Raw genomic sequence first — 21,968 nt, forward strand, 5'->3', positions numbered from 1 at the left:
ATACGATCATTGCAAACACAGTAAGCACAAAGCTGTTACATGCACCTGGCCAGCCAGTGATGAGCAACGTGGCTTTGCGGAGCTATAAATACAAGCGTGAATTCCATCCAACTCGGTTTGCTATGCCATGTGTAATGTGACATCGTATGCTAGTCAGTTTCCTTGGGTTGTTCCGGCACTTGGGTAAGCTCCTCATCTCGCGTAGCTAGTTCACTGGAACGCGGAAACTCTCCAAACAGCGGACTTTGAAGAGGTGTGAGAACAGGGGACGAATCTAATCATCTCAATCAGTTATCTAGATAACGGCAACTGGAAAGAGCGGTAAACATACTGGTTAACTGGAATACCCCTGTGAGGTCGGCAGTAGACGGAACATGTGAAGCAGAGTGTATGCGAGCATGGGAGCGCCAGTTATCGTCCTTTTCGGCGCGATTTCTTGAGGAACTGCCGAATTGGAACCTGGAAGGCTTAGGTCCTCGGGGTGGAGAGCCTGTATTACCCCGACCGCGCCCAAGCTCCATCCGACCGCGCCATGACGAGTTATGCTCAGGACTTGCTTGAGTAGTTCGTGCGTGGGAAATGGGTGGAGGTGTCGAAGATCTCCCGCGTGTCCAAGTAGCTGAACGGGGAAGAAGAAGAGGGGAGCCAGGGTCCTCACTCATGACACTGTAGTCTGAAAGTGTAGGAGAAAGTGTGGCGTCAGCCGCGGTGACCTGCGAATGGTCCGATTTCGATGAAAACGTGTTGATTAGAGAATAAATGTCAACACTACCTTTCTACGCTGCATACGACCTTTCTTTTCGGCCTCATACTGGAGCGCGGAGTCGTTAAGGTCGACGTGAATGTCATTCTCGGTTAAGCCAGCTTCGGTCAACTCTTCAACCCAATATCGAATTGTCGACTCCCACTGAACATGAATAGTGGAAGGATCGCTAAATGCGCGTTCAATAACTCGCAGTGATGGCCCATCCCACACTCTACTCACTGATCAAGTACTTCAGGTTTTACTTCCCCTTCTCCCGTCACAATGTGCTTGTTAATGTCAACAAATCGCACATTGTTATCTTCACAAAACAAGCTCAAGGCGGCGTTGAACTCTTGAACCATTGCTCGCCGGGTGTGGATGTCCGTAGGTACCCTGGAGTCTGCCAGATGGAGGTCACGGGTCTGCACTGCGTCTTCTTCGCGTCTCTGATACTTCCTGACGCTCTCGTCCAGATAATCGTCCTGCTAGAGCATTAGTTACGTGGAACACACACTCATAAGTCCAAATTGCTCTTACATTAACACAAGGAGCAATCACAGATGCAACGAAAATGTTGCGCAAGTAGCCAGAATCACCAGCTGAAAGGCGTCGAGTTAGGATGTTGTTTCGAAGGAATGTCGTGTATGAGTTTAATACAGTAAGCCTCCAATCGTCCGGGGTTGGAGGATCACTTCCGTCACGTTGTGCCTTAAGTGCCTTCCAGAGGTATAATATATGTAGATCGACTTGTCCGAATACAAAGAGAACTAATGAGGAAGTCAACCCGTCAGTATCGTAAATAATGCGGGGTAAGCTTAAACTTCACCCTGCTCCGGCTTATAGGTGTCCAAGAGTTGGGTGACTAGCACACCGGTCTGAGAAACTGAGTTTTTGTTGCCAAGTCCCTATTCACCGATAAAGAGGTCGTCATTAGGCATATATTAAGGAGCTACTCCTCCTACTTTTGCAGAAGCACCCGAGAACCTCTTCACAAGTACTCTTCCGCGATTGAGCAACTTGAGCGGACCAACGAAGCTGTCACCACACGCCACGAGGACGTGTTGATGCCCCGATACCTTGAAGCAATAGAGTCATCAGTGGGGTGTGTAGACTATAGGCAGTCGTAATAATCTAAGATTTATTTACCTGCGAGATCGAACCAACTCGTTCAGTATCGACAGATTCGTTAGCAGGGGTGATCGCTTCGCTCATGCCTAGAGGCGATAGAGAACAATTGCTACCTGAGGGGTGTATTTATACTCCTCATTACCCTTCTTACCGCCTAAGTTCGCGAGCGCGATTTACGGCAAGGGATGTGTTAACGGGCCACTCAAAGTATGTGGATTGATCGAGAAAGCATAGTGTACAGAGCATTTTCGATCGGGCATTCTCATACGGCCTAAGCAAGTCGATCCACAGGATAGCAATCCAAGGATCTATATGAAGATATGCGGTCATACTAGGCAGCCCAAAAGCGATGGGGCATAGCACAAAAGCTGCTTTTCATATATACACAACCTAATCGGCATTTCATACGAGCTCAGAGATTTGAAAGATATCTCCAGTCACAGCTTTGGTGGAGACCATGGTCTAGGTGCATCCATATATGAGAAAAGGGAACCAACGGGCGTCTGTAATGTGATCGGAGTTCGTTCGCAAACCGCTGGACCAGTTAGAGTACTGATGTTCACAACGCACCAGCTAGCAAATTTGAGCAGATCATCGAATGTAATCGTCTGCGTGTGCCCATCACTAAGAATCCAGACCAACTATATGCGCGTGCTTGGCCCCTTCTTTCATCGTTGCGCCGTTCTCATCCAACTCATGGTACATCAGCATATGGGGTCATATAGTTGCTTCTCCGGTCCCGCTATTGCTTTGATATGATCCTCATCAAATGGTGCTTGGTGTTCGCTAGGCTGATCCATACTGAGCAGCTTGCAATACCACGGCCATCGGCCGTTGTTTCAGCGGTTGCTTACGGCGACTTACCACTTATAGCAAGTACGTGCAAACTTTCATCTTACCGCTTCATGAAGTTACATTAGGTTTATCTGCCCGTCTATTTTCTGTAGGGTTGTGATTCGGCGATCTGTATTTCGAACAATCACGGGTGCGTTTCGACTGAAAGCGCTGTTGTTGGTTTGAGATACTTGGCTGTGTTTGGAGAGTGTTTAGGGTCCATCAGGGTCCGGGAGCTTCATGTCCTTAGCGCGCGAACCCAAAGTTGCGCCCTCAGACTCTTGACCTCGACTATCAACACTCTCAACATGGCTGAAGTAGAACGCGCTCCCTCAGTCACAGAACAAGTCGAAGATACAAAGGAGGCAACCCTTCCTCTGACTCCCGTATCTGACGGTGACGGCTTTAAGCATGGTGACCACGAGGATCACCCCAACGAGACACCTGGCCCCGCAGAGCCAGCTCACGAACCAGAACCAGAGCCGTCTTCCGAATCTGCGGAAATGGATACACCCGCCGAAAATAAGAAAACAGCACCCGCATCTATGTCTCCGGCGAAACCCAGAGCCAGCATAAGTACTGGCGCTCGAACACGCACCACCAGTCTAGCTACAGGAAAAGTCGATTCCAAAGCACCAGCTGCATCTGCATCTGCACGGAAGGTACGCACCTCTCCCGAATCTGAAGTGCTCATTTATTCACATGATGGTTATTACGTCTCATGGAATGTATTTATCATTTCGTTGATTTAACGCTAGACTTCGCTTGCCAAAACAAACCAGCCCACTCCAGCACCTGCCTCGAAAAGGGTTTCTTTGACACCGTCCACTGCCACGTCGTCAAAGCCCACCGCAGGACCTGGCAAGACCGCTGCATCCAGCTGTGGCAGATTTACGTGCGCGTCGTACATTACCCCCGCAGGACATGCTAGTAAACCCTCCATCTCATCCAAACTCAAGCTACTACCGGCCTTCTGCCACTGCTGTCGCCAAAGCACAGACAGCAAAACCTGCGGGTAAACCCACTCCCCATCCCGCGCTTCGGTTGCTTCCCCTTCGTCCTCTGGACAGCTGCAACGGCACGCCCATCACCGGGAGCACGTTCTAAGCCTACAGAGACTGTAGTGGAACACATTGACTGGGAAGGTTCTGCCAGAGCTGCCCGGAGAACACCGTCGTACTAGCACTCCGGGCACTTCTAGCCCAGCGCCAAAGATGCTAAGGTGGGTAGCGCACCTCGCGTAATTAAACTATTGCTGAGTTGACTATAGTACGAGGTGTTCGAAAGGGAGCTTAAAGAAAAGAATGAAGAAGTTCTATCCCTTCGAGAGCAGGTCAAGACCTTAGAAGAGAACGTTACCTCTCTGAAGGAGGCTTCAAAGAATGCAGAGATTGCTGAGACTCGCTTGAATGATGAGTTACAGTCGTCAAAGCATGCGCTAGGATCATCCGAACTGGACAAAAGCAAGCTGCAATCCTTACTTGAAGAGGCAAAGAAGGAGCTAAATGAAACCCTGTCTAACGTAAGTTTCATCCTCTTCTTCTATACGCTTTCTAAATAAACGTCACTTCAGCTCGATACGAAGGAATTTGAATATACCGAGCTTGCCGCCCGAGTGCAAGAATTCGAGAACACCATAGCTGAGCTGCGCTCTGCTAACGACGTTGCGAAGCTGGAAATCAGCGCACTTAAGGAGCAACATTCTACCCAAGGCGACCTTGTTGCTGCAGCCGCTATTGAACATGAGCTTTGCTGAAGGCTCGTGCTGACTTGGAGGCTATTCGCGTTGAAACCGAAGCACTGACCGCCAGCCATCAAGCCTCGATCGAACAGTTCCAGATCCAGATCAAGGAGACTGAGGCCAAACTTTCAGCCGCCGAAGCCACGATATCCCAACTTCGGAGCCAGATTTCGACTTTCGAGTCGGAAAGGGAGGAGCTCAAGAATCGTATTTCCGAGCTCGAGGTTGAAATACTAGAAATCAGGGAGGAAAATGAGGTCGACGCTGATAATCACGCCAAAGAACTTGTTAAACTCAAGGACGCTCATTCTAAGGAGCTCGCAGATGCCAAATCTCGTCTCCAGGCTGACCTCGAGAAAATCGAGATGGCTCATGAGGAAGCCGTCAAGAAATTAGAAGCTGCCATCACTGCTGCCGGAGTCGAACATACTACTAAGCTAGACACCGCCCTCAAGGAAGCTCAAGAGTCAGCCGCTGAATCGAAGAAATCAGCCTTAGCTGCGCTCGAAGAAGCCCATGCCAAGACTGTCGAGGTCCTCCAGGCTCAATCGTCTCAGGAGCTTGCCGAGGCGAAGGAAAGCCATGAGCGCAGCGCCGCCCTCGTCGCCCAAGAGGTAGAAAATCTCAAGACAGAATTAGCGGTAAGGAAACTCGCCACTTGATATCTGTACGTATGTTTGACGTAGTCGTAGAGTCAGGAAGACAAGTACGCAGCCAAGGTTAGAGAGGTCAAGGTCGAGCACGATAAGTTGGTCGAAGAGGCTTATCATCGCGCCAAGGTAAGATCATTTACATATGTTGGACTTTCTATTGACGATACGAGGTCACAGGGTGAGGCGGATGGACAGCATTCCAAAGAACTCGCTGAGTTGCGTACTCGTTCTGATGCTGCAATCAAGGCCATTCGAAGTAGCCATCGTGAAGAACTCAGTCACGCTGAGGATACTCATCGGGAAGCTTTAGAGTCTGCGACTAAGCCGTTGGAGAAGAAGATCAACAATCTAACTGTCGAGGCTAATGCCGCTCGAGATGACCTAGCTAAGGCCAAGAATACGATTTCTGCGCAAGTGACGGAGACCAAGGCGTTGCAACAGCAAGTTAGCGACTTGAAACAATCTTTGGACAAGGCAGCATCCTCATCCCCCAAGACCACACCATCGGCAGAGATCGAGTCGCTCAGGAACGAGCTCCGCGAAATGAAGGACGATTATAACGCCTTGAACGATGTTTACAAATCGATGCAAGAGAATTACGTGGCGACAGTGAATAACCACAAGCTCGAGTTGGAGGAGGCAGCGAAGGGCCGGATTGAAGCGTTGGAAACCCTTAAGTCCAAACACGAGGCCGAAAAGGCCCAGTTCGCCGAAGGTAAATACCCCTATCCCATTTAAAGTTTCGCATCTCATTTCTGCATCCAGAGCGAGCGTCCCTATTGCGTAAAGTTGAAGAAGAGCGAGACCGTGCCCTCTCGACTTTGAATAGCTCTCGGAGCCCGCCCGTCACTCCCAAGCATAGTCGTATCCTGTCTAATGGCTCTCGAGATAATCTTGAGCGTCTACACCATGCCAATGACGCTAGATTGACTCAACTTGAGACCGAGCACAAGCAAGCTGTTGCTCAGCTCACGTAAGTCGCTGTCAAATATACCTGGGTCATGCGATGTGCTAACTCCTAAACAGTATCAATCTCATGGAGGTAAAGGATGAGAAAGATCGGATGTCTGAGGAGTTTGGGCGTAGGATCACGGAGCTGGAAGACGAGAAGAAACAGCTTGGCGAGGAACTGGAGCGCAAGAACATGGAATTGTCGTTCCAAGAAGAAGAGCTCAACGATACTCAAGATGAAGTTAAACAGTGAGTAGACTGGCAAATCATGCTGATGATGTCTCTGAGGGGAACCCTGTGCTACAGACTCCAAGATGAACTGGAACGCCTCAAGGCCATGACGCACGAGCAAGCCGCTTAGAGTGAGGCCTAATATGTCGTTTATTCTCTTCACACCATAATATTTTCTGTGTATGCGGGTTTCCCTCTTCTGGTGTATTAAAGCGTATTTTTGGGATACCCATATGTCCCCATCGTTTTCATCCTGTGCTATCTTAATCCCACTAGATCGTGTCTATGGATATTTGTTTGGGTATTGTAAATATATAGTGGGTTTATTACACTTTCACATGAACGCTGTGTTTGCATGAATATGGTGATGACTTGACGAGGGAGAGATTACCGGTTATCCGACGTCGAGCCATGGCCTTGAGCTTGTGATAATCCCGATCTAGTCGCCTCACTAAATAAGATTCTGGTGGAGTCATGAACGATGGATGGTAGGTGCATGATCATGGGTTCTTGAATGATTTCTTTCGTCTCAGATGGCGTGTGCAAACATATACGCGTTGTCCAAGGGGAATCGGACCATAATGTCAATATCGAATATCGGCGCTAACGGCCCGGACCCTTTTTCATGCGCGACTTTACTTTAAGGGCTCCCCCATCCGGCTTTCTTCCCCAACCCACCACCCATCCTTCGTTGGCGGTTTTATAATTCACCTTTCTGCGGCCTCAGCTCTAACTTGCGAGTTTATAAAAAATGGGTGTTGCACGTGAGCCTGGTCAAGGTGTTAGCTGGTCGAACATTGCAGTTGGTGAGTTTGACTGTTCCCAGCGCGCATATTTGCACTAAACGAACTACTTCAGGTGCAACGATGAATATGGTCAGTGTCAAGGACCCGCTCGATACTCAACATACTGACTTGCGACTACCTCATCATTATCTACGTGCCGAATACTTTTAGTTTGTGAGTAGAGACTCCAGATTGTTTTGTCAGATTGTTGATTGTATTCTAATTCACCTAACAGGAGGTATATATGCTCATTAAAAAACTCGTGTTTGTAGTGATTTAGACTTGTACAGGTTACTACACTTGGACAGCCACTTGAGGTCCTCAAGACCCAGATGGCAGCAAATCGCAGTCAAACCATGCTTCAAGCAGTAAGGTCCGTTTGGAGCAGAGGTGGCGTTACTGGCTTCTACCAAGGGCTCATTCCATGGGTGTGTGAACAATAAAAAGCCATTGCGTAACGTAAGCGTGTCTTACCAGCGATTCAATAGGCCTGGATTGAAGCTTCAACCAAAGGGGTGTACTATTGTTTACTGCCGCTGAGGTCGAGTCCCGAGCGATGAAGTTCGGATTAAGTCCCGCTTCGGCTGGTCTTGTAGGAGGCATGAGCGGCGGTATCGTCCAGGCTTATGCCACAATGGGTAAGCATTCCGAACTACCCCCTTACAGTATCATGCAATATCTCAAACCTATAATACATAGGTTTCTGTACCTGTATGAAGACTGCGGAGATCACCCGCCACAAACAGGCCGCTGCAGGGATAAAACCCCCATCAACATGGGTTGTCTTCGCTGACATCTATAGGCGAGAGGGTATTGCTGGGATTAATAAGGGAGTGAACGCTGTTGCATTGCGACAAATGACGAACTGGGGATCCCGGTATGGAATTCGAGGAAACCATTAGATAACAAGTACTAATAACTCCGTTTTCTCAGTATCGGTTTTGCTCGTCTAGCTGAAACATCCATTCGCAAAATTAGAGGAAAAGGCGAAAACGACAAGCTAGGTGCTGCTGACAAAATTTTGGCATCTACGATTGGTAGGCACAGTGATGGCAATAATGTAGTGCATGATGTGAACTAACTCTAAGGTGGTGCACTTGGCACATGGAACCAACCAATCGAGGTTGTACGCGTTGAGGTAATGCATCATTCATGAAGTTTAAGGTTGCTTGTCTAATAAACCACCAGATGCAATCAATGTCTAAGGATGCAGTGGCTTCTGCCAACCGCCCAGCTAAACTGACAGTTTTCAACACTTTGGCCTTTATCTATAAAGAGAATGGGATCAAGGGGTTGTATCGTGGCGTTACCCCGCGCATCGGGCTAGGCATTTGGCAAACGGTTTGCATGGTATCGTTTGCTGATTATGTTAAGGCATGGTGAGTCTGATCCATAACTTCTTTCTCGTGCTATTCGCTAATAGTTGGCTATAGGGTTAAGAGCCGATAGATCAGTTGGTATATTAGGGTTTGATGTGCACGTACGGTATAGATGTACAGTAGATACATTAGTTTATGTTATCTCATTCTTTGGCCAGATGGAATTCGACAACAGATAACACGCTGCTTACGGACGTGAAAATGACACGCCTTGGGAATGAGGCCTTGCACGATCCTAGGAAGTGTGATCCCTGCATGCATTGCAAGCATGGCATATAGCCCCATCGCCTATGCAGGTACAAATATGGGTGACCTATGCCCTACTCTACGCATCGGCTGATCCAACTTCTTTAATTACCTAGTCAAACCACCCGTTGACCCGATCCTTCAATTTGGGATCTTGTTATTGTGCTTTTCTTATGGACCGCGACGATCCGTTCGTGACATTTATCAGGAACGTGTCAGGAGGCTTTATCGTCCCAGCTGGAGCGGTGCCGCGCTCCTATGTGTCCCGGGATGGCTTTCTGGTCGAAGTGAAGGCGATCCGTTCAAGTTCATATATCACTATGAAATTCACGGCTCCTCCAAGTCTAGATAGACGAGCGATTATCGCACTTATCCCGAGAGAATCATGGGGTTCAGTCGATACCGCAGTAAAACTTACTGATGAGGATGTAAGGCAGTCGGTCATCCGAACTATCAGAGCGAGCAAGGACCTTCAAATGGGTGTGCGCGTGACGGGTAGTAGGTGTGCATCTGGTGACGACTACAGCTGTGGAGATGCTCTTGGTATGAAATATTCCATCACTGCTCTCAGTCATTACATTTAATAATCAGAGGGCTTTTGACTGCTTAACAATGCAGGGTCGAGTTACTCTGGTCATAGGAGACTTCACGGGGTCCCGTCTCTCTCTCTTGGTTCAGATTCAACTGACCAATCTTGGGGTATGTCATTTTCCAAAAAAGGATACAAACATCTCATTGTCGCTCAATTCACTGAAAGGTACTTTGAGAACACCCAGCAGGTTAGCTTGCACTGTTATTAACAGCTTATTAGAAACACTTACTCATGTACCATGCCACAGAGAGAGTTCCGAGTTTCAGACCTCTGAATCTGACTTTTCCGTCTGAGATAGAAGCGAGAGATTGTACTTCTCGGTGGATCGACTATTTTAGTTTCTTTCATATTACGAGTTTATGGACAGAGTTATGTGTTAGGATATTCATGTTTAGCCAAGAGGTTTATGATGTACATATGCACTTATCTCACGTGATTGAACTGCCATCAACGTTGTCCAAACATCCTAAAAGAGTCGACGCCAATCAAAGCTGACTGGGTAACATCCAATCTCTAACCGAGTACCTAGGAACAATCCGAGGAGCCGAACTCAAGAGCTTATACTTAGTTCTCAAATATTTAATAACTATATCTCACATCCTGCTCCTTTAGGGTTCATCCTACTCTGAAGATCGCTAGATACCCTCCTGGACAAACCGGAATCAAGCTGGCTAGTTCGACTATCCAGATAGACTTGTACTGGTTTGTGCTGACTCTAACTTCTGTCAAGAAATCTGGAACAAACCTATGTCGTCTGCGTTGCCCTTCTCACTTTCTCCACATGTGGTTGTCTTGGCATCGCCTGACCTTGTAGAGTTATTAGCAGACAAAAAACTCCCTCAATTGCCTGATCTTTTAAGGTCGTTCACTCCTCTTGAATCAAGTTAGTGCTACGGAATCGTACCACATTAATTATATTCCTGATGTTTCTCCATCAGTATCAGCACGTACTACAGCGCTTGCGACAACAACACATGACAGATATTTTCTAAGGTTTTCTGATCTATTGGATGTGGAGACGGTGTGCAAGGAAGACGAAGAGGCTCGGGCTGGCCGCATGTTCGATTGGATTAGTAGTCGTGTGTCTAAGCGGGCCGCTGCCTGGGTCCGAGAAATAGAGGAAAGACCTTTGAATTTAGCTAAGGAAATGAAATGGTGGGAGGACATAAGGCTTTGCACAGAGGGTGATATTGCCCCCGCTCGGACGGAAGGATGGAACCACCCGGTCGCCTGTACGTTGCCACTATTGCGTATTTTATTAACGCCCAAGTAATCGCATAGGAATATTTCAGTGATATTGGCGACCTCTACCATGGCATCTAACCCTCTGCAAGCTATCACCAACCTACACTCTCGTGCACTCGATTTTCCTCCCTGGGTTGACCCTGTATTGCTAAAATTTACTCTTATCATTCATCCAATCTCATTTTCTCCACTTAATATGGACGAGTAAGTTACTATCTTATTCTATTCATTAAGCCGTCAATTGACCTTGAGAAACCTGACCAATAGATCGCAGGCACTGTTTAACGCAGTAAAGAAGCAACAGGGCGCTCACACACATCTTATGTGTTGGTCTTTATCGGGGTCTTCGTCGCTCAACCCATTTATCCCACCACCACCACGACTCCCTCCACCTCCGAATGATATTACTGAGACTCCCAGTAGCCATCCTGAGGATATGGCTGAGGAACACAACAGGGGTAGTATAGCTCTAGCTGATGATGATCTCGAGACTATTGGCCGATTTGTCAGGGAGTTTGTGACTCAAAGTCTTATTCCATGGATGGAGCGCAATGTAATTGAATGGAACGAAGCCGTGAGTTTTACTATTGTAGTACTGAAAAGCAACCCTGACACTTCCGTTAAGTATGTTGCCACGCGTAGACTCCCTTCCCGTCTATTCTCAACCACCCGTCGGCTTTTCGGAACATCTGGATCATCTACACCAGCTCCCTCAAGTCCCTCCTCCCCAGCGCCCTCTACGGCTGTTCAACAGCGACGTCTTGCGGAGTTTGCCACGTTTCTTGGCGATCTAAAGCTTGCAACAACCGTATTCGATACCTTACGCAAGGATACATCCAATGCTAGTGCTGCCGATGTACTACCTCTCTTGCTAACGCCGTCGAGAATGCTTGAGACGTATGCACATAATGCACTACTCGGAGCCCGACTTATTGGAAAGGACCCATCTCCTTCATCCCAACTCCGCGCTTTGAAGTATGCTGTCCGTTGGGAGCGTGGTATACGCGAATTAAATGCCATAGGAGGCGACCAGTGGTTGATGTGGGCAGCCGGCTCAGTGAGGTGTTTCCTATGTCTACTTTTGATTAACCGGACCAACAACCCCGATTTGTCTAGTCTGAAGAGGTCCCTACGGCTCTACTCCTAGCCCAGGCTGCGCAATTGTGCGCTCGAAAAGGCTCTTCACGAAGAGCAACACTTTGCTACGTTGCGGCTGCCGAAAGGCTCGATAAATGCGGAATCGTGAGTACCGATCGGCTCCCGATTAGTTTTTTAACCAAATACTTTATTAGAAACCTTTGACAATGCACTTCCTTCGATTGGCCCGAGACCTTTGTAACACTCCGGTACAGAAACTTTTGTCGCCTGCATTTTTTGAGGCAGAAGACAATACACGGTGCGGTTTTGACGGAATTTCTTCCGGAATTGACCATGCCTTGGGTAAGTACTAACTGTTGACTGTTCGTATTCACTCTATTGATTCTACTCAGGTCGTCTGAAGTATACGACTGGCGACGCAGAGGGTGCAGTCAAAACATTTATCTCCCTGTTACATCCGGCCAGCGCGAAAGAAGCAACAAAGGGAGATGATGAAACGTATATTGAAGACTTTAAAGTGGCACTTGAAGTGAGCATACGCTTTCTTACTATGAACTTCCAAGGTTTCTTATATCATATCAGCACCTAATCTCTACATCCGGACATGAAGTAATATCTCAATTGGCGCTCCCAGTTCGCTTCTGCCAGCCCCAAAAAACTCAAATCCGGGTTGGCACTTTGGACTCTGACGAAGACTCCCAGATCTGGAATCAGCTTGAAGAGAGTTGGAAGAGGCACTGGAAACCTAACGGACAATGCATTCTGCGTAGTTCGGGGATTGCTCAAGCCGAAGGTTAGTTGAACCGCACGACCTACGGGATGATTTCAAGTCCTAAATCGATTCTATTTCCAGAGATGTTTTGGGTAGAGTTGAGCGTGTATAATCCACTAGATGCAGAGGTTACTCTTAGCGACTTGACGCTTACAATAGACGCATTGGATGGAATCAAGGTTGCAATCGAGTCATTGTCAGAAGTTGGGCTCAGGCCGAAAGAAACCCGCTTAGTTTGTTTACCCCTTTACTGAGCCCTTTGATCGTCTATTGACTTGCATCATAGCTCCATATGGGATTAACCTGCCAGTCTCCAGGAACGATCACTATTTCTCATATAACATATCGTTTCCTTTCACTTCTTCCTACTACGGAGCCTCTTACCTGGCGTGGTGCACGTTTACATACCACCCCACAGCAGCGGCAAGGCAAAGTGTACGGCCCCGATAATGCTATCCGCGTACAGGTTCTTCCAAAGGGTGCAAGGCTTGACATCGAGCTTGCAGAGGCCGACTCACGTCCCATGTGCCTGGGTGAGCTGCGGAAGGCGATAATGCGCCTGGAACATCCGATTGTCGGAGGGAGTACTGAGCCATTAACGGATATCTGGGTAGTGATGGGCGAGGCAGGGTGGCCATTCTTGCCCCAGTGTCTAGGTAAGCCATAATATAGCTATCGTGACGTACCTGCTCACAGGTTCTCAGATCATCAAGATGAAAATGGTCTGTCGGCGAATGGCATCGGCCTTCGTAATACGCTTGATCAACCTGGTCCTGTGAGACTTCCCCTTGAAAAGCTTACAGGATCTCCGTTGCTTGGGTTGGGCAAACACTTGGATCTTCAGGTTGCATATTGTGGACATGAACCCGGTTTGCACGATATCTCGATTCTGCTCGTGTTTCGTAAGGTGAGTTATCCGATTGATCCCGTATTTTTCGACCTCAGCAGTTCCTGGATCCATATTCTCTATCCCTAATTATCATTTCGGGAGATGTCCCCCGCTTTTCACCTGCTGGAAACTTTTTGACGGTTTGCTAAGTGGATATCACATCTGCTGTTGGCTCTCCGCTTCCTTTTGTTGTCTATCGGAACTCCTACGCCGCTCTCAGCCTTCCCCTTGCTTTGGATCGTCACGAACGCCCCATATGGGATGCTTACTTTCAAATTCCTGAGCCTAGGAGAACGATGAGACATTTTATACAACACGCATGAAGATCCCTTTTCATGTCGAGAAGTCATTGCAGACCGTGGCACATGTACAGCCGTCTGCGGATATCAAAGAGTGTGCATATACCCTCATGGTTGAGGTGGGTTCAAAATATTTCTAGTGGCGTTCTAGTTCGAAGCCAGTTGATGTCCGATCTCTCTGGGCGCTGGCTGATAGGTCCACAATGCGGGGGCTCAAGATGTGCAAATCTCTCGGCTCTCAACCACTTCCATCGCATGGGGTATACAAGCCTCGACATCAACCAAACGGTATGTTGTTTACATGCTCCTTGGCCCGGACTTTGGTGTTCACCAAACACACGCACCTTCGCGGAATTCGTGTATCCCAGCGCACCCTTGTCAATACCCCCTGGACAGCTAGGAAGAACTTCAGCTGTTATTTTGCCACAGGGGAAACCCCGCATAGAGCAGGCTATTGAGACGAATGCATTCACGGCCCGCCAGTTGAGAAATGTACTTGAAGAAGTCTCCCCGGGTCCTCGGGAGGCCCCACTAAGCATAGAACTTTCCTGGTCGCATATTGAGTCACCACCAAAGGTTGTATGTTTTGTTCTTAGTTTTGAAGATCATGAACGCAGGAGCTAACTAAACTTGGTACATTACTTACGTGTAGGAGGTTTCGTTGGCACGGCACTTTTTACTTGCATCACGACGCGCGCATGTCATAAAACAATTACGCACCCAGCTCCCTCTCATTCCATCCACTCGTGCAGAAAACCTTGTTCCACTATTCGGCGCACACGATTTGGATGTCATCCTTGAGTATAATTCTGGTGACATCCGGGGATTCCTATTCGCTCACGGCTTGCAAGTTGGTGGCCTACATGGAGGGCTTATGCAGGAGCAAGACTTAGACGATATCCAAGGAGCTGCATCAAACGGTGTTAAGAAGAAAAAGAAAGGGAGGAGTATGTATGCGGAAACCGAGAGAGAACGAGAAATGCTTGCCTCACAGATTCGAGGCTCTATGTGGAATGCAAGTGGGCCGTGTATAAGCGCATACGTATGCGGACCAGGAACTGAGGTAGTGGTGCAAGAGGGCAAGTAAGTGTTTTGTCATTTAGACTTCGCTAGTCTCGTTTTTTTTTTTTTTCATAGCCACGCACTCTCAATTCACCGCATCCGCACAGCAATCCCTATACTTTACTTACCCTAACCAACTATACTTGACAGGGCTAGTACAATACCCGTGACGTTTACTCTCCGCAATTTCTCCATGTCTCGCACGGTGAAGTGCATGCTGGATCTGAAACAGAAGTTCGATATTCTCCTGTCTCCGTGAGCGTCATATTTTAAACCAGGTGGAAATACCCATGCTGAAGTTTGTTCCATCTTTTCATTGGCACTCGCCCACCAAAATAATTAGATCACACCTTGCGGCAGTTTATGCAGGTCAGACGGTGTTCAGGAGAGTACTAGCGCCCCTTCAGACGTGCCAGATAATTGCTCATATAGTCGTGTCACGACCGGGTGTGTATGGAATTGGTGGGTGGAATGTGCAGTACGAGGTAGCAGCAAGCGACACCGGCGAGTGGAGGGCTGGAGAGGCCTACATCACTGCCACACCTGCCCCAGAGGAAGAGACTATCATTGTTGTACGCCAGGGCTAAACTTGGATAGAGTGTTTTATCATCACTAGATATAATTCAAAAGTAATGGAGCGTATTTTCTACATTTAGACCAAGTAGATATATCAAACACCGAGGGGGAATGAACTACGCTTTTTTGGAATTTTCAAGGTCTTTGCGAGCTTGAGCAGCACGTTCTTGACGGAGTTTGGCCTTCTTGATTTGTGTATTAAAGAATGTCTGAGACCAAATGGTCAGTGCATCATAGGTTTCTTAACTAAGTGATAACTTACACCCATCATAAACTGGATCATGTTGAAGAAAGGAACCCAGAGCTAAGATTGCACAGATTTGTCAGAAGCGAAGTCGAATGATTATATTAGATGAACCTACTTCCGGAGCGATGAATTTTTGAGCAATAACCATGACTATCGGAGAAGTTATCCATTGAAGCTACGATGGAGTGTCAGGCTCATAAGAAAGTATGCTACACATGAGATAACCTACTCTAATAACCTTGGTGAATCCTCCCTTGACAGTCTTGATGATTTCTTCAGTAGTCTTGGCACCGTTTACGATGGCCATAGAGGCCAGATATACTAGAGATGACCTCAATTGTGGACTCTAATTAATGCCAACTCCGCAACTCACCGGCGCATTGAATGGGTGCCACAATCAAGTTGCTGGCAACGATTTGAGCTATTTTGGCGCCCGTTCCTGTGCGTCCAGCAAACGCACGTTGTAGCAGCCCAACGAAGAAGTGGTTCATTGGTGCACTAATAAAGAACCCATATATCGCAAGCTTCAGTGCGCGTGCGTCAATTTTGGCAGCAGCGAGTGCACGAGAATATGTGGGAGCATTCTTAGGAGGTAGCGAGGAAGGGACACGGGCAATATGAGATGCAAGAATCTCCTGCAAGAATGAGAGAATGCCTGATAAATGTTATTAGAATACTGGATGTGTTATCCATATATATGATACAATTACCGACCTGATGTCACAGCCTTGGTAGTTAGAGGGCGTGTGCTGAGCTGTTGCAGGTATGCAGCAAGGAGTGGGTGGACTGCGGGCTTTGTGGTAGCCATTGCTTTTGATGGTGGTCGTGTCAGCTCGAGGAGTAGCCGTGTGGTAATGGAGGGTTACCGAGCCGGTCATCACCCTTGCACGTGAGTCATAGCCACACTTTGTTTATCCTTCATCATCACGTCTGCCATGGAACAAGTTCGCCAACGATCAAGAAAGGGTTGTCTGACCTGCCGCCAAAAGTGATAATGAAGGTCCCTAACAATCTAAATAATATAATAACTCATATAACATTTATAGACGAAAGAAATGTGACGAGGTCAGCCTGTCTGTGGCCGCTGCGGAGGTCGTGATGATTGTATCTGGCCCGCTTCTCGACTTACACAGAAATGTACTTCGCGGCCCACCCGTTTGCTCAGGATCCAACCTCGACCTGATTTGGAATTGGCCAACATTACTGTTGTCCCGTCCGAAACACCAGATTTAATCCAGTCTTGGAGGATAACATAACTACATCAATTTATCCTCACGACTTGGGCATGGAATATTTACTCACTGTCTGAGCCAGCAATCGAAGCCAGCTCTCATGACTTCTCGATAAATCACTTCTGCCCTACGATACCAAACACTTTGGATATGCTGTCACAATTTGATGGCTCTTTGTCCATCTCTACTGATGTTTCCAGTCCCAAGGAAACCAGCAGCGTCGAAATGCATAAGTTTTCAATCTTTAGATACACTCGCATTTATATGCGCAAACGAGGACGGTCCGGAGCATATATTTGACGAGATGAAGAAGAGGCACTTAAACCAAGTGAATGGCTTCCCGGAGCATTACGACTGATTAACCTGTATCTTCCTTTTGACCTTCCTCCCCAACATCGAGTTCTATGGTCAAACGTTGTAGATTCATGTAAGTCTTGCTAAATATGCACATAACCAGCATAAATCGTTAAATTCTTAGATTTTACATTTCTTGTTCGGTATTCTTACGACCCGAGTAATCTGCCTAGCCATGTCGCTGGAGTCGTCACGCACTATCATCAGGTCGAATCTATCCGACTTGGGATGCTAGGTTCATCACTCTTGTTTTACTCCTTTCTGAATGCTGGAGCGTCTCAATCTTCTCTTCGAGAACACGCATACGAAATCATTGATGCCGCTATCACAGTACTCCAGACCGAAATGACTCAATCGACCACGACCCTGGACGCTCAGTTGGCGGGGATCTCCGGGCTTCTTGGCTTTTACGTGGGTACTTTTATTCGATAGCAACTCAATACTTTGATACCAAATCATATAGTATTATGCGGGTGACCTTGGGAGTTACATAAAATACATCGAACGAGCTGCACCTGTTGTAAGACAACTGGTTGGTGCAGCACCCATCAGTATCCATAAACTCTACGGGTTCAAAACTCTTGATATCCGGATCTTTGCTTGGTGTGACGTCTGCACCGCAATGGCAACCTCACGTCCCACACACCTTCTCTATGATTGCAACGCCGATGCTCTTTTGAGTAGAAATCAAAATGGCCCAGACCCTCCGTCTTTCGACAATGGACTGGAATGGATGACTGGTCTTCCGGATGCTTTCTTGCTATTAACCATCCAAATTCTTGATCTAAAGCACAAGCCAATATCGTCGACCGAACTCATTACTCGAGCAGTTACAATAGAGGCAGCTCTTCGAGCTTGGAAGATTTGGCCCACCAGTACTACAAATTCAATGATGAAAATACAACGCATTAGCGCACAGGAGATTTGGAGACATTCTATAGTCCTTTACCTTTATCAAGTAAGTTTAATCTAAACCATTTTTACCCAAGCTGTCCAACAATCGTACTAGGTAATCTTTAGGGCTGCCCCAAACCAAGAAATGGTGCAACAGTCAGTAAAGCAGATAATCAAGTTAGCATCAACACTGCGGCCGGGCCATAATCCAGACTGCCTACTGTATATACCATATTTTATTGTAAGTAATTCATCTCCTTCGCTTCAGCCAGGACGGTCGGTTAATTACCTCCATAGGCAGGGACATTTGCCATTTCAGTCAAGGATAGACAATTTATTCGGAATCGTCTCATGACTTGCACATTCTCTACATACATGAAGACACTATTGGGTGCATTAGAGGAGCTTTGGCAGCATTCCTTTATTGACAGGCACGTTGATTGGACCTCCAGATCCCCTCCTTTAGTGATGTTCTAGCCCAAGCTTAAATATGGTTGGACACTTTCACCAACCATTAGAATAATCCATTCCTTTTAAGTCGATGCTATTAGATTGTGTACGACCCATAGATTCTTTATAGTTTTCAGTATCAATGGATTGGAATTAATATTCAAGTGACCTCTCGGCGCTTACTTTATTGCACTCGATCAACCGATCACGTGTTTAGCGGCCTTAATGTAGGCTATGGTCGACGATGCTGAGCGACAAAGCCAAGGGCAAACAGCGTGCAACCAATGATGAAAACACCGAGCCCGAACAACGTCGCCCAATCACCATCAGATTTACAGAACGCGAGCCAGACCTTCTGCTGGGAGTCTCACCGCGCGACACTGTCCGCGACGTAAAAGCATTGGTGAGCTGCCTGTCTTAATATATATATATATGAAAATACCTTCTTGACGCTCGTCTAGATTAGATCATTGAGACCTTCATTGGAACGACGTAGACTAAGACTCGTTCATGCAGGACGACTACTAACTGATGGTACTCGTCTGGTACCTTGGCTCGAAGCCCTCGAATCCCATTCACGTAAAAGCAATGCGAATAATACCCCCGTTCGTTCCCCAGTGGCATCTCCTACAAGTGGCAACTTTCCTTCGCGCAAGTCTGTCTCATCTATACAAGAACAGGATCCCGAACCCGCCGACGTCTGGATACACTGTTCTATCGGGACAGAAGGGGATGATATTGACGGCGATGATAAGCAACAAGAGCCACAAATCGCGCCTATGAGGGGGTTCGATCGATTGGCTTCAGCTGGATTCAGTGCAGAAGATATTGAGTCGATGAGGAGGCAATTCCATGCGCAGAGACCAGAGGTACTTGATCAAGGTGAGAGACGAATGCTTCTACTTGTTGAAACACACTCATACATAATCGTTCATTAGACGACGAACACGCCAGGGCATTAGAAGAACAATGGGTTGACAACATGGACTCTGGGTTGCCAGGAGCAGAGTCAAACGATGGAGGTGAGTCGTGCTTCCGTAAAACAAAAAGTCCGTGGCGGTTCCCGAAAGATCTTTGTGTAACTAGCATGTCTTCTGGGCAATTCTGTCTGCACGACTTTGCTGCAACTCTAACTAACTGACCATGTTCTGACTCGTGTGACAGAGCCGATGTACCCCCCATATTTTCACGGCATCCTCATAGGCTTTTTCTTTCCATTAATACCGATGTTCTTCCTACGGGAACTCCCACCGCCTGCTTTCTTTTCTGACAATGTGGCCCCAATAGAAGCCCCTCGATCAGTTGTATACTCGTGAGTAGCACTTATTCACACTGGCTGCAGCTTCTGATTGATGTATGTCTCAAGTCGTCGCATGCAAATGGCGCTAGTCGCTGGCTTCTTTGCTAATGTTGTTTACGGTACCTTGAATTATTTCTATTGATCCATTGTCACAATCGCACTCCCGAGTAATATATGCATCCGGTAGTCGCTCCTACCTGAATGCACCGTCTATAATATTCAACCAATTCGTGTCGATTTCCTGAAAAGCAGGTTCCGGACTAAATAGAGTGCGAGATTGTCTACCGTTTATTCAACGAGTGAAGAATTAGTCTACATGACTTTCTAATGCTCGTGGCCGTGGTGTGGAGCCTGCTCGAAACGAACTCCACTACATCGAAAGGTTAATTTATGCTATCCAAGATTGACCAAATTGAAGACATACCAGTAGCTAAAATGTAAACCATACTCTTGCGGTAAGTATACGAGGGTAATATGCTAGAAGTTGTGTACATACCCGCATGGCCGTGGGCCGGGCTTGTCCTGTGAATTTTTATTAGTGCTATACTAGAGGCATAGATATAAACACTCACGAGATTAATGAAGATCTTAGGATGGCCAAGAGGACCTCCTCCTAAAGCATATTAAAGCACAACTCACATAAACAACCCACTCTCAACTCACCGCCATCACACACTGCCCTCCTCCCATGTACGACCCTAATAGGTTCTTTTTCGATCAATGCTTGCGCACTCAAAGGAGTCGGCTGCAAAGATAGATCCGTCTGCTCGAATCGAGCGTTCGATTCGGGACCAGGACGAGGCCTTTGGGACGCAGACCAGGGTTTATCCCGATTTGGGGCCTGGGGAAGGCCCGTTCCCGGCTGTTTCGCTATTTCAGTAGAGTACAATCGCACTGGTGGGGCCACGAGGCGCGTGCGTGCAAGACGGGCCAGCATCGTCGAATCGTTGTGCTGGGAATTGGTAGATGTCGGAATGAGTGGCGGCGCGGTTTGTTTGGTGGACCATTATGTGATGAACCTTTGTCAAGATAATCTCTGCACAGCCTCTGGCTCGTAGATCCCGATATCTCAGCCTTGAGATTTCAGCCTGTTCACCTCGGAGCGCTCCCTAACCGCTATATGCACAAGAGCTTGGGTGCCTAATGATTAGCTGCAATATCTTGGAACAGCCATTCAATGACGCACACACCAATTCGTTATCCATCGCCAAGTGCCGTACGTCGGTTAGACTTGGTCGCCTTGGACCTGTCGCTATTTACGGCACCCCATTCAAATACATCCTCCACGATTATGGAACGTCCTTTGACTGCGGCCAGTGCAATGACGAGATGGATGTTCCAAGCAGTGCCGGTCCATGACTTAAATGGACCGTTCTAGCCCCCTCCCTCCTCTCCCCCTCTCAACTACGTTCATCTCCTTGATTCAGACATCCTCGCAGGCACGATGGAAAAGACTCAATATACCATAACCCACCAGCCCCTCTCGCAGGCGTACATGTCACCCACATGTCCCCCTCCCGTAGACCAGCGCGCCTCGGGATGCTGTAGCAAGAACAAATGCCACGCCCATCGTCTAAAGGTCCTTGTTCCTGCACTACTGATGCTATTGACACTCGCATCCTTGGCCCTATGGTTCTGGTGCTCAGAGAGCATGAGCGACTTGGTCGTAGACGTCGGATCCACGCTCTGGAAGCGCCAAAACGGAGGATCAGCCCAAAACCAGGATTCTCCTTTTGTGAGGAATAAACGCAAGTGGAATTCTCGTCCTTTACCATTGTATATAGTTACTAATGATCGTCCTCCTTCAAAACAGTGTATCTGATCGTCATTTTTGTTGGCCTGTTTTTGTGTTTGGTACTTGGGATCATGCTCTCTGCATGGTGCTGCAAGAGTTCGTTCGAGAATCCGCTGTGTTGTCCATGCTATCTATGCGCTTGCTGCGGTGGTCTTGGTAAGTCCCCTTCTTCCTGAACACAGTAATTCTGATTCTGATACTCCCCGGGACGCAGCCTGCTTGCAATGTCTTAGCTGCGGTTTGTGCTGCGAAGGAATCGACCAAATAGACGTCTAGTCTATCATGTACACTCACCCCTTCCTTTTTTTTCTATTCCTTTTTTCCATCTTACTCTTCTTGGACCTTGTTGTTCCTTCACTATCCCTCTACCCTATCAGATATATACCAACAATTTCAATCCATTGCAGTAATCAAATGATACGAGCTTGAGAGAGACAAATTAAACTAGTACGAAAGAAGAAGAAAAAAAC

General features: G+C 47.5%; 10 protein-coding genes across 10 annotated transcripts; 7 read left to right on the top strand and 3 right to left on the bottom strand.

Annotated features, from left to right (window-relative positions):
• Positions 1 to 149: 149 nt before the first annotated feature.
• On the bottom strand, positions 150 to 1,957 carry RhiXN_00283 (vacuolar protein sorting-associated protein 18; the record flags this gene model as incomplete). Its single annotated transcript, XM_043320102.1, has 8 exons — positions 150 to 274; positions 332 to 713; positions 773 to 932; positions 986 to 1,227; positions 1,283 to 1,512; positions 1,572 to 1,650; positions 1,708 to 1,821; positions 1,892 to 1,957. The coding sequence occupies 8 exons, from the start codon at positions 1,955 to 1,957 to the stop codon at positions 150 to 152; spliced, it is 1,398 nt and encodes a 465-aa protein (XP_043179114.1).
• Positions 1,958 to 3,015: 1,058 nt separating this feature from the next.
• Positions 3,016 to 6,413, top strand: RhiXN_00284 (uncharacterized protein; the record flags this gene model as incomplete). The annotated part of the gene is made up of 13 exons (XM_043320103.1): positions 3,016 to 3,369; positions 3,466 to 3,602; positions 3,667 to 3,722; positions 3,778 to 3,883; positions 3,914 to 3,929; positions 3,978 to 4,229; positions 4,281 to 4,427; positions 4,484 to 5,089; positions 5,141 to 5,227; positions 5,279 to 5,816; positions 5,867 to 6,074; positions 6,128 to 6,301; positions 6,359 to 6,413. 13 exons carry the CDS (start codon positions 3,016 to 3,018, stop codon positions 6,411 to 6,413), a joined length of 2,736 nt encoding a protein of 911 aa, XP_043179115.1.
• Positions 6,414 to 7,034: 621 nt separating this feature from the next.
• Positions 7,035 to 7,239, top strand: RhiXN_00285 (uncharacterized protein; the record flags this gene model as incomplete). The annotated part of the gene is made up of 2 exons (XM_043320104.1): positions 7,035 to 7,089; positions 7,142 to 7,239. 2 exons carry the CDS (start codon positions 7,035 to 7,037, stop codon positions 7,237 to 7,239), a joined length of 153 nt encoding a protein of 50 aa, XP_043179116.1.
• A 385-nt stretch (positions 7,240 to 7,624) lies between these two features.
• Positions 7,625 to 8,517, top strand: RhiXN_00286 (mitochondrial carrier protein; the record flags this gene model as incomplete). The annotated part of the gene is made up of 6 exons (XM_043320105.1): positions 7,625 to 7,706; positions 7,768 to 7,945; positions 8,002 to 8,105; positions 8,157 to 8,194; positions 8,257 to 8,447; positions 8,502 to 8,517. The coding sequence occupies 6 exons, from the start codon at positions 7,625 to 7,627 to the stop codon at positions 8,515 to 8,517; spliced, it is 609 nt and encodes a 202-aa protein (XP_043179117.1).
• A 349-nt stretch (positions 8,518 to 8,866) lies between these two features.
• On the top strand, positions 8,867 to 15,237 carry RhiXN_00287 (ER-Golgi trafficking TRAPP I complex 85 kDa subunit; the record flags this gene model as incomplete). Its single annotated transcript, XM_043320106.1, has 24 exons — positions 8,867 to 9,236; positions 9,312 to 9,392; positions 9,451 to 9,472; positions 9,898 to 9,959; positions 10,016 to 10,168; positions 10,224 to 10,517; positions 10,578 to 10,734; positions 10,798 to 11,104; positions 11,156 to 11,587; positions 11,647 to 11,772; positions 11,823 to 11,970; positions 12,021 to 12,157; positions 12,211 to 12,421; positions 12,482 to 12,633; positions 12,687 to 13,056; positions 13,105 to 13,307; positions 13,349 to 13,429; positions 13,579 to 13,707; positions 13,785 to 13,876; positions 13,957 to 14,167; positions 14,241 to 14,671; positions 14,801 to 14,905; positions 14,994 to 15,019; positions 15,083 to 15,237. 24 exons carry the CDS (start codon positions 8,867 to 8,869, stop codon positions 15,235 to 15,237), a joined length of 4,455 nt encoding a protein of 1,484 aa, XP_043179118.1.
• Positions 15,238 to 15,342: 105 nt separating this feature from the next.
• Positions 15,343 to 16,281, bottom strand: RhiXN_00288 (integral membrane protein, Mpv17/pmp22 family protein; the record flags this gene model as incomplete). Its single annotated transcript, XM_043320107.1, has 6 exons — positions 15,343 to 15,435; positions 15,489 to 15,530; positions 15,589 to 15,648; positions 15,703 to 15,794; positions 15,847 to 16,128; positions 16,188 to 16,281. 6 exons carry the CDS (start codon positions 16,279 to 16,281, stop codon positions 15,343 to 15,345), a joined length of 663 nt encoding a protein of 220 aa, XP_043179119.1.
• A 1,006-nt stretch (positions 16,282 to 17,287) lies between these two features.
• RhiXN_00289 (Fungal specific transcription factor domain) lies at positions 17,288 to 18,430 on the top strand (the record flags this gene model as incomplete). Its single annotated transcript, XM_043320108.1, has 4 exons — positions 17,288 to 17,470; positions 17,523 to 18,017; positions 18,069 to 18,194; positions 18,251 to 18,430. The coding sequence occupies 4 exons, from the start codon at positions 17,288 to 17,290 to the stop codon at positions 18,428 to 18,430; spliced, it is 984 nt and encodes a 327-aa protein (XP_043179120.1).
• A 217-nt stretch (positions 18,431 to 18,647) lies between these two features.
• RhiXN_00290 (uncharacterized protein) lies at positions 18,648 to 19,845 on the top strand (the record flags this gene model as incomplete). Its single annotated transcript, XM_043320109.1, has 5 exons — positions 18,648 to 18,806; positions 18,865 to 19,285; positions 19,342 to 19,425; positions 19,568 to 19,715; positions 19,770 to 19,845. The coding sequence occupies 5 exons, from the start codon at positions 18,648 to 18,650 to the stop codon at positions 19,843 to 19,845; spliced, it is 888 nt and encodes a 295-aa protein (XP_043179121.1).
• A 182-nt stretch (positions 19,846 to 20,027) lies between these two features.
• RhiXN_00291 (lactobacillus shifted protein) lies at positions 20,028 to 20,710 on the bottom strand (the record flags this gene model as incomplete). Its single annotated transcript, XM_043320110.1, has 6 exons — positions 20,028 to 20,073; positions 20,128 to 20,133; positions 20,200 to 20,225; positions 20,276 to 20,316; positions 20,367 to 20,573; positions 20,599 to 20,710. The coding sequence occupies 6 exons, from the start codon at positions 20,708 to 20,710 to the stop codon at positions 20,028 to 20,030; spliced, it is 438 nt and encodes a 145-aa protein (XP_043179122.1).
• A 136-nt stretch (positions 20,711 to 20,846) lies between these two features.
• RhiXN_00292 (uncharacterized protein) lies at positions 20,847 to 21,525 on the top strand (the record flags this gene model as incomplete). The annotated part of the gene is made up of 2 exons (XM_043320111.1): positions 20,847 to 21,038; positions 21,082 to 21,525. 2 exons carry the CDS (start codon positions 20,847 to 20,849, stop codon positions 21,523 to 21,525), a joined length of 636 nt encoding a protein of 211 aa, XP_043179123.1.
• Positions 21,526 to 21,968: the final 443 nt, after the last annotated feature.

The sequence above is a fragment of the Rhizoctonia solani genome, chromosome 4, assembly GCF_016906535.1.
Source record: "Rhizoctonia solani chromosome 4, complete sequence".
NCBI classification, from domain to species: Eukaryota; Fungi; Basidiomycota; class Agaricomycetes; order Cantharellales; family Ceratobasidiaceae; genus Rhizoctonia; species Rhizoctonia solani.